At 41.6% G+C, this 10934-nt stretch overlaps 1 protein-coding gene across 3 annotated transcripts in view; it reads left to right on the forward strand.

The window, feature by feature from the left end:
* Positions 1–10934, forward strand: part of TAF12 (TATA-box binding protein associated factor 12) — a 29482-nt gene that overhangs the window by 14036 nt on the left and 4512 nt on the right. The window contains exons 1-5 of one of the 3 annotated variants that reach the window (XM_028487278.2): positions 1159–1227; positions 1738–1769; positions 1928–2179; positions 3862–3939; positions 7262–7376. In XM_028487278.2, the coding sequence (XP_028343079.1) occupies positions 1752–1769; positions 1928–2179; positions 3862–3939; positions 7262–7376 (463 nt within the window). In that variant the 5' untranslated portion in view covers positions 1159–1227; positions 1738–1751. Of the gene's footprint in view, positions 1–1142; positions 1228–1737; positions 1770–1927; positions 2180–3861; positions 3940–7261; positions 7377–10934 lie in introns of those variants that run through there. The other 2 variants (XM_007100876.3, XM_007100878.4) reach the window with 2 other exon arrangements.

Here is a 10934-nt window from a genome sequence, read left to right on the forward strand (position 1 = left end):
CCTAATGAAACTTAAAAGCTTTTGCACAGCAAAGGATACCATAAACAAGACCAAAAGACAACCCTCAGAATGGGAGAAAATAGTTGCAAATGAAGCAGCCGACAAAGGATTAATCTCCAAAATTTACAAGCAACTCATGCAGCTCAATAACAAAAAAAACAAACAACCCAATCCAAAAATGGGCAGAAGACCTAAATAGACATTTCTCCAAAGAAGATAATACAGATTGCCAACAAACACATGAAAGAATGCTCAACATCATTAATCATTAGAGAAATGCAAATCAAAACTACAATGAGGGCTTCCCTGGTGGCGCAGTGGTTGAGATGGTTGAGAGTCCTCCTGCTGATGCAGGGGACACGGGTTTGTGCCCTGGTCTGGGAAGATCCCACATGCTGCGGGGCGGCTGGGCCTGTGAGCCATGGCCGCTGAGCCTGCACGTCTGGAGCCTGTGCTCTGCCACGGGAGAGGCCACAACAGTGAGAGGCCTGCGTACCGCAAAAAAACACACAAACAAAAAACAAAAACAACTACAATGAGATATCATCTCACACCGGTCAGAATGGCCATCATCAAAAAATCTAGAACCACATATGGTTTTAAAAAAAAGTAATCCTGATGCTGTGCTGCCCCCCTCAGCTGGCTCTTGGCCAACAAATTTCTCTTGCTCATTTAACCAGTGCAGTTAGTTGCTTTTATTAAGGGTAAACCAGGAGAAGATGATTTCTTGTATTAGAGAGTTAGACAATTTGTTGGAGAGGAACTCAGCACTAGGGGCAGGATATAGATACTCATTCAGGTTGCTAAGCTTTATCAAGTTCTGAAAACATTGCCATGATTCTTGCAGGTTCAAATTCCACAATTTTGGCCAATAAAGTATTTCATATGCTGCTAGCTTATCTCTAACAATAGTACATTCATTTTATTGGAAGAGAGTCTTAATGTTACTATTGTCATCATTAATTAATTTTAAAAGTTGTATATGAAAGAAATGGCGATGTTTTTCTTGGTGCCCAGTTGGAATAAGTAAATGTTCTCCACAGTCAGTTTGCCTGCATTCTGATCGTTGAAGATGTGCAGGCCATGCAACTGAAATGGTTCTGTGGCAAGGGTGGTGCTTGATGCAAGTTGTTCATTTACAGGTAGCTTTTGAAAATGGCTGCCTCTCATTTCACCGGGCTCACAGCCGTTGCTGATGTAATTAAAGATCTAGACACTCAGATAGCTGTAAGTAAGCTCCTTGAGGTCACTGTGGGTGGAACTTCCTGAATGTGCTTCTGATCTTGATGACACCAAAGCTGATGTCCATGGAGTCAGCCTCATGGCTCTAAAATTTAGAAATCTTGGCTACTCCAGCCTAGGGACTCTGCATGTATTTAAAGATTGCTAACACTCGGAGAAAATTTGCCCTTGATGACAGTGAAGAGCTTACTTTTAACAATTGCTGAAAACTGTGTTTATTAGGCCCTGACATAGACGTAAGCATGTTTTGAAATGCCAAAATGAACTAATCTGTTTTCTGAAGTTTTGTGACTAGGTTTCAAGTATGTGATTGTGCCATGATTTATTTGAGTTTAGCATTATTTGATGTTCAAAAATAATGCATGTAGTACTTAACCAAGTATTCTATTTTTACAAAGTCTTCAGAAATGTCTTGCTCATTCTAGTTTATTTTTGTACATAAGATTCCTCATTTCATTTACTTTCTTCTTTATTTCACTTGTATGGACTATTTAGCTTTTGGAGAAGAGATGGTTTCTAAATATCAGGTGAGAGCAATGAACATTCTTCATTCCCTCCATTTTCAATGTGCAGGTATCAAATGAAGACCCTTCAAAGTCTGACAGACCTCATAGAATTTTACTTTTAAAACTCATCCTTTATTACATGTACTTCCAGAGCTAATTCTCTTGTTTTTCTTCTACAGTTGATTGGCCTTGGTCCTCATAGCTCCAAAAAGAAACAAGATCTCGATAAGCTCTATGAGCTGAAGTCCAAAGCACGGCAGATTATGAACCAGTTTGGCCCCTCAGCCCTAATCAACCTGTCCAATTTCTCATCAATAAAACCGGAACCAGCTAGCACCCCTCCACAAGGCTCCATGGCCAATAGCACTACAGTGGTAAAGATCCCAGGCACTCCTGGGACGGGAGGGCGTCTCAGCCCTGAAAACAATCAGGTATCATCCGCTTTTTGTTCTCTGTGGGCACCTCTTATCTGTTCTTTGAAGCAGTAATACTCTGAGAGATGTCCGTCTCAGCTGCTGCCTCTTCCTTTCAGACTTCTCAAGTTCTTTATCGAAATATCATGTATATTTATCAGTTTTTACTTTGTAGTATTTATGTGTGTGTATGCATATACATATACATACATCCATATATACACACACTGACGCAACACCTTGCCTGTGACAGGTTTTTATATATTTATATATAAATATATATGCTATATACTTGTTAAATAAAATAAAATAGTTAAATAATGGATTCATTATTCATTATTCCTGTAATAAAAGTACTCTTGTCTCCAGTCTTTTCTCCTAGTTCATCTAGCTGCTGCCTTTATTTTCTGCAGTGATTCTAAAATCTGACCCCATGTTTCTACCCATGATCATGATTCTGTCCTCCAGAGCCATAAGAAATAAGTATACTCTCTTGATTTGGGCCTTGTAGGCTGGGTAGAATAGGATGAGACAACAGTTCAAGAGAATGGGGGAGGAACTAGCAACGGTGAATGGGAAGGGTTGGGCAGGTATTCAGGAGACCAACCCATGACGGGTGTGGTGTTGGAGAAGAGCAGGAGAAAAAATTGTATAGGTAGGATTACGGCAGAACATACTAGGCCTATGCTAGTCAGTTTCCCTTGGAATTTTTAGTCAATAAACAATCTTTGCAAATATTTAATAAGCTTAAAAGTAACATAATAAAACTTGTATATCTTAGGAGGATTAACTTGACAGTAAGGGGACAAGAAAGGTAGGAAAGGGGACAGACTGGGAGGAACACCAAGTCTAAGACTTTTGCAGTAAATCAAGATATGTGGCAAAGGCTTGAATTAAGTGATGGTTGAATGGATAGATCTGAGACATTATTAACAAATATTTATTTTAAAAATTATTATTTTTTCCTTATTTCCAATGTCATGCAATGCTTATTGCAAAACTTTAGAAAAAGAGAAAGAATAATAGCCCAAAATTCTACCACCACCCCAAAATAACTATGGTTAGCATTTTAGTGTATGTCTTTTGATCCTTCTTTAGTGGCATATATATGTGGTATAACATTTCCTTTATGAAAGAGGGATCATAGTTGTACATACTTTCACAAATATCGATATTTAGTTATACAGACTTGAACACGTGTTCCCTGCCCTCAAGGAGCCTTCAGCCTATTAAGTCAGAAACAGGCAAGTTTATAAATGTACACAATGATAGAAGGGTACACAGGGTACAGTGGAGGCCAAAGGAGGAAGTGGTTGCTTTTACCTGGGTGGGCTGGGAGAGCATCAGAAAGGAGGCACTGTGAGCTGAGCAGGTAGGAAGAAGGGTAGAAGAGCTTGTCCAAAGGCAGCAGAGGCACTGTACAACTTGTGGTGGTCAGAAAATTACAAATTAATTTAGAGTTTACTAAAACTACCTGACAGATGTTGGCCTCTCTTCCACATTGCTCTTTCTGCCTTTCCCTAGGCTATTTCTTTCTTGAGACTATAGTCTTGTAGTAATAGCACCAAGTAAGCCAGACTGATAATTCTTTGGAAAGTAGAAACCAAACCCAACAAATTGATAGCCTTTCATTATAGGGTAATGAGGTGTTTGTTTCTTTGCTACTTGGCTGAAAAAAATGTTCTCCCAATTAACTTTAGGTATTGACCAAGAAGAAATTACAAGACTTAGTAAGAGAAGTGGATCCTAATGAGCAATTGGATGAAGATGTGGAGGAGGTAAGGTGGGATTGGGTACCCCAGAGACTGTGTCCCTGAGAAATAGTATAGAATAGCCGTTAAGAGCACAGATTTTAGAGGCAGACAAGTCTGAATTTGAGACTTGGCTCTGTGGGTGGGTCAGTTAACTTTTCTGAGACTCAGCTTCCTCCTGTTTTGGTAAGGTATGACATTATTTATCTACAGGGTTATTGTCAGGGTCCCATGAATAACTTATACAAATCACCTAGGAGAATGCCTAGCACTTTATACCTAACAGCACTGCTACTTTTGCCTGTCAAAAAGGGCGTAGGCTGCTGCTCACAGGCAGTCACTTTCAACAATTTTAATTGTTTCTAGAACATTCCTCTGTATTTCTAAGTAATATTCTTTTTCTTTTTTTTTTAATTTTTGGCTGCATTGGGTCTTCATGCAGGCTTTTCTCTAGTTGTGGTGAGCGGGGGCTACTCTTTTTTTTTTTTTTTTTTGTGGTACGCGGGCCTCTCACTGTTGTGGCCTCTCCTGTTGCGCAGCACAGGCTCCAGAAGCACAGGCTCAGCGGCCATGGCTCACGGGCCCGGCCGCTCCACGGCATGTGGGATCTTCCCGGACCGGGGCACGAACCCGTGTGCCCTGCATCGGCAGGCGGACTCGCAACCACTGCGTCACCAGGGAAGCCCCTGGGACTCCTCTTTGTTGTGGTGCGCAGGCTTCTCGTTGCGGAGCATGGGCTCTAGGCGCACGGGCTTCGGTAGTTGTGGCACACGGGCTCAGTAGTTGTGGCTTGTGGGCTCTAGAGCGCAAGCTCAGTAGTTGTGGCACATGGGCTTAGTTGCTCCATGGCATGTGGGATCTTACCGGACCAGGGCTCGAACCCGTGTCCCCTGCATTGGCAGGCAGATTCCTAACCATTGCACCACCAGGGAAGCCCCTCTTTCTTTTTCTTAATTCATGTACAAGTTTTCTGTGGGCATGCATTTTCATTTCTCTTGGGTGTATACCTAGGACTGGAATTGGTGAGTCATATGGTAAAACTCTGTGTTTTTCCTTTGAGGAACTTCCTGTTTTTACAAAGCATTCCATCCTTTTACATTCCCACTGGCTGTGTATGAAGGTTCCATTTTTTTAATCTTAGTTTTTTGATAATTTCTTCTCTGCTTTTTTTCTTTCTGTGTGGAATGACGGTTGGATGTTGGCTCTTCTGCATTGATCCTCTTAGGTTTTTTAATCTTTTCTCTTTTTTCATTTCTTTGTAATTCTAAATTCTACTTGCTGGGGAGATTTTCCTTAGTTTATCTTCTAAATTTTAACTTTCTTTTATAATAAAAATTCTAATTTCCATAAACTTTTTCTTGTGGACTTTTTTTTCCCTAAGCCATTCTGTTCTTATTTTACAGTTGTAGTATCTTATTTTTCTCTCTAAGGATATTAATTACATTGTTTGACATTTTCTTCTTTTCCCTGCATTGTCTTTGTTTCCTCTGGGTCCCTTTTTTCCCCTTTGGTTTGTTTATTTTCCTTTTAGTGTTGGAGACTTTCTTCAAATGTCTGGTGATTCTGGCTATCCGTTCTTAAAGAAAGAGCCACTAAAAACCTGATCTGAAGCAGAACTTATTGACTGATGGTCTTTGCCCAGTCATGTATTGGTAAATGTTTAACAACCAGCTCTGTGGAGAAAAAGACTCTGACTTTCAGCATTTCCTGATTTCTGTGGTGTAAATATTCTCACTATGCCCTATTTTAAGCTATCAACATGTTGTCACTGAATGCAGGATTGGGAAGAAATGCATATAATTGGCCTTCATGACCTCATCTAATCTGGCTCCAGCATACCACTGGCTTCACTTCAGAATAATTTGTCCATAGTCAACCTTCTTAATGGGGGATTCCCTAATCAGTATCTGTAAGTTTTTTCTCTGGAATCATTTAGTATATGCAGAGAAAAATCCTTTAGTCTCCTATCTGGAGGGTTTATCTCTAGCTTCTAACATCCTGGAAGCTAGGCAAGAGAAAGGGGCTGTGTCTTTCCCTTGTCTCTGCTGTGTCTGGCGTACTCTCATCCGTAGCCAATCCTGTTCAGTTTTTCTGGGGAGTAAACCTACTGTGTTCTGGGTCAGGTACGTGTGGGAAGTCACTTGGCTGCTTTTGAAGTGTGGGGGTTGGGGGACTACTCTGTACAGACATGTAACAATTGTCCAGTTTTTAGTTCCATACCTCAATCCAGTCTTCTGTGGTTAATGACACCTCCAAATCCTGGATCTCTTAGGAGTTGCGAAGGGCAAATCAGTTCGTTGTCATTGGTGTCCCGTCTGCGTGCATTTGTGTTATACCTTCTGTCTGCTAGGTCAGTTCTCATTCTTCCTTTGTTACCTCTTTAACAAAAATTTACGTTAAAAGTTTATTGGAATATCTTGTCCATTAAGGTTTTCTCTCCTGTTCTTGTTGTCTTTATGGATTTATATATATATATATTTTTTCCTTTCTGGTTATTTTACTGGGTGTAGGGAAGGAGAGGAGGTCATTTTTAGAGTTGATCTGCCATGTTTAATTAGAAATCTTTCCTTTAGATGGCATCTGTTTGGTTCCATAGGAAAGATGACAATACATTGATAGTCCAGCAGAACAAGGAATGTTTATAACTCTGGTTGTAATTTTATTTTATTTTATTTTTTTGGTCAGCAGAGGAAGCCATGAGGAATGTATTCATTGATCAAAATTTCAGTTTTTTTAATGTAGATTTTTAACTTCAGAATTCTGATTTTGCTCTTCACACAGTCTAGGAATAATTGATAATGAACTGGAAAGAATCCAGGATTTGGACTCAGAACCTTGAAGTTGAATCCTGGTTTTGCTGCTTAATAGTTACATGGCCATGAACAAGTTAATCTCCCTGAATCTTAGCATCCTCCTCTATAGAGTTAGGGTAAAATCTATGCCCCATTTTTTTCACAGGATGATTTTAAGGACTAGGTGAGATAATGGAAATAAAAATGCTTTAAGAGAATATGAGGGAGTAAGGATTTAATGATTCACTTTTATTTTCCTACCTAATTCATAAGAAGATGTGGAGGGGGTAGGGGTTGGGCTGGTTGATCGCTGCTAGGTAGAAAGTACGGAAAGTACATCCTCAGAAAGGTGTGAGTTTCTCTCAACCTGGTTAATGAGTTAATGTGTTCCTCTTGCGGTCCTCACTCCTCTTCCCCACCTTTGCTCAAATGCTGATTCCAGGCCTTCTGTTAGAAAGCCTGACTGAATATGTGATTCAAGCAGATACAGTTGTCCCAGCAACAGGAGCCTACTCTGCCAGTGTCATGGTTACTCTCCCCCACTTTTTTTCCCCCAGATGCTGCTGCAGATTGCTGATGATTTTATCGAGAGCGTGGTGACAGCAGCGTGCCAGCTTGCTCGGCATCGCAAGTCCAGCACCCTGGAGGTGAAAGATGTCCAGCTGCATCTAGGTATGTGGTCTCATTTCTCCCTGAGGTATCCACACTATTGTTCCTCCAGGAACCTTCATGCTGGGATCAGACTTCTGGGCTCTGGGATTTATGTATTCATGCAATAGTAGCATTAAACAGGAAAGAGAGGGACTTCCCTGGTGGCGCAGTGGTTAAGAATCCGCCTGCCAACGCAGGGGACACGGGTTCGAGCCCTGGTCCAGGAAGATCCCACATGCTGCGGAGCAGCTAAGCCCATGCGCTACAACTATTGAGCCTGTGCTCTAAAGCCCGTGAGCCAAACTACTGAGCCCACGTCCCACAACTACTGAAGCCCGCGCGCCTAGAGCCCGTGCTCCACAACAAGAGAAGCCACCGCAATGAGAAGCCTGCGCGCTGCAACAAAGAGTAGCCCCCGCTCGCCGCAACTAGAGAAAGCCCGCGCGCAGCAACAAAGACCCAACATAGATAAAAATAAATAAATAAATTTATTTTAAAAAAAAAAACAAAACAGGAAGAGAAATCCATGTATGGTAGGGGGAATGAACCCTGGCATTGGATGTGCCACTTTCTAACTGTACCACCTTATCCTTCCTACTTCCTTTCTCTTAGAGCTGGTTTCCTCATTTGTATAGTGGGGATCATAATACCCTCCTTACAGGGTCGTTGTGAGGATTATGGGTTATGTTCGTAAAGTGACTGGCACAAAGTAAGAGCTTAGTAAATGTAGCTATTATATCTCTACCATACATATAATGGTATTTTCCTTCCAGTTTTTAGCTTATTGATGTATTTTTCTCAAGAACATTATATCCATAATGTACATATAATTTTGTATTCTGCTGTTCTACTTAATAGTAAATTTGAGCTTGGGTTTTTCTGGGAGATACCCACCTAACATTGATAATTGTAAAATGAATAAGCTACCCCCCTGCATTGGTTGCAGTGTGATCAAAAGAAAGGGGACAGTCTGTGCCTACAAAGACAGGCCAAGGGAATGAGGCAGAAGATATTAAGGGATTGAGTGCAGATCAGCCCATGGCTGAAAGGCTTCCTTCCCAGTGTCAGGGAGATACTGCTCTGGGAGGCGCTGGTAGTGGAGGTGGAATAAATAACACACTTCTGGTTAACATTGCTGGTATTAATAGCAAAAGACAGCTATTTCAATTATTTATTATTGTGTAACAAACATGACTTAAAACAGTAACAGTTGTTCGTTTTGTTCATGGGCCTGGGGGTGGACTGGGCTTAGCTGGGCAGCTTTGCTAAGGATCTCTCATGTGATTGAAGTCAGGTGGTGGCTGGGGCAGAGGGTGTTTTGAAGGAAGGCATATTAGTCTCCTAGGGCTGCCGTAACGGTACCACAAACTAGATAGCTTAAAGCAACACAGACTGGGGGCTTCCCTGGTGGTGCAGTGGTTGAGAATCCACCTGCCAATGGTGGGGGCGTGGGTTCGATCCCTGGTCCGGGAAGATCCCACATGCCACGGAGCAACTAAACCCGTGTGCCACAACTACTGAAACCCGTGCGCCTAAAGCCCGTGCTCTGCAACAAGAGAAACCACCGCAATGATGAAGCCCATGTGCCGCAACGAAGAGTAGCCCCCGCTCACCGCGACTAGAGAAAGCCCGTGTGCAGCAACGAAGACCTAATGCAGCCAAAAATAAATAAATTAATTAAAAAAAAAACAAAAACAAGAAAACAAAAACACAGATTTATTCTCTTAGTTCTGGAAGCCAGAAGAACAGGGCTAAGCTCTCTCCAGTGCCTCTGTTGAAGAATCCTCCCTTGCTGCTTCCTAGCTTCTGGTGGTGGCCAGCAATCCTTGGCATTCTCTGGCTTGTAGCTGCATCGCTCCAGCCTGTGTCTCGGTCTTCACATGGGCTTCTCCCCTGTGTGTCTGTGTCTCTTCTCACAGGACACCAGTCATGCTGGATTAAGGGCCTACCCTCCTCCAGTATGACCTCATCTTAACTACTTATGTCTGCCAACAACCCTATTTCCAGTACATTCTGAAGTACTGGAGGTTAGGACTTCAATACACCTTTCTGGAGGACACAGTTTAACCTGTAACAGAGCTTCATCACGTCCACGTATGATGCCTGGCCTGGAACACTCAAAAAGCAGGGACTCCACAAGTCACTCTCTGGCTGTCTCTGTGGCTTCTCTACCTGGTCTCCTCATATGCAGTCCCAGGATAGCTGGACTTCTGCATGGCAGCTGCGGGCTCCCAGAACAAGTGTCCCTTAGCCATTTGGCAGAAACAGCATGGCCTTTGGTAACTCAGTCTCCGAAGTCACACAGCATTACTTCTGCTGAATCGTGTTCTTTGAGGCAATCACAAAGACCTGTCCAGGTTCAAGGGGAGGGAATACAGACTCCACTTCTTGATGACAGACATGTTTTAAAACCACCACAACACAAATGCATAGAGACAAAAAGTAGAATGGTAGTTACCAGGGACTAGGAGGATGGGGGAATGGGCGTTACTGTTTAATGTGTACAGAGTTTTGGTTTGGATTGATGAAGTTTCAGAGATGGATAGTGGTAATGGTTGTGTGAATGTGCTTAATGCCACTGAACTGTACACTTAAAAATGGTTAAAATATAAATTTTATGTATATTTTACCATACCAAAAAAAAAAATCCCACAGCAGATTATATTACTTTCAAAGTTTAACATTCCTGTTTTAAAAAATATTCTGTATTTTAATTGTTGAAAATAAAATTGGAATATCAGTTTCTTCATTAAGGGTAAGAATTATCACAGACATGGATACTCAAAAGTCTGCATGACCAGAATAGCTTCTGTAGTGGGCCTAATGGAACCTGAATCATAATCAGAAGGTTGTTTGGAGGCCTGGGATCAGGGTTTGGGGAATTAGGGAATCTGATGTTAACCATCTAGGCCTGCTGCCCACAACTTCCCTGCCCTGCGCCCAGCAAGGATAAGCTTGCCAGTGAGGCTGTAAACTCTTGATGGCTCTCTTCTGGATGGGCTGGGATGGGCACTGCCAGTGTTTGTTTCTGACCCGGCTATTTTCTATACTTGAATAGTTGAATAACCTCCCCTTCTGATTGACATGGTCTTTCTTTATTTCTGTTTTTTTTTTTTTTTGCATTAAGCATATTTATTTGTAGAGTATATATTCATACTAGTTCATTATCTTTAGGTTTAATTGAATGTAAATGTTCAGGGTTACTAAACTGATTAACTTATGTATCTCCTAACCTATTTTACTTGAATATGTGTTCAATATGTATATATATATATATATATATTTTTTTTTTTTTTTGCATTTCCACAATATATATATTTTTAATAACATTTCTTTTTTAAAAAAATATTTATTTATTTATTTGTGCCGGGTCTTAGTTGTAGCATGCGGTATCTTTTTGTTGTGGCATGCAGGCTCTGAGTTGTGGCATGCGGGATCTAGTTCCCTGACCAGGGATTGAACCCGGGCCCCCTGCATTGGGAGTGTGGAGTCTTAACCGCTGGACTACTAGGGAAGTCCCCACAATTTTTTTTTTTTTCGGTACGTGGGCCTCTCACTGTTGTGGCCTCCCCTGTTGCG

Source organism: Physeter macrocephalus, chromosome 3, assembly GCF_002837175.3.
Source record: "Physeter macrocephalus isolate SW-GA chromosome 3, ASM283717v5, whole genome shotgun sequence".
NCBI lineage: Eukaryota > Metazoa > Chordata > Mammalia > Artiodactyla > Physeteridae > Physeter > Physeter macrocephalus.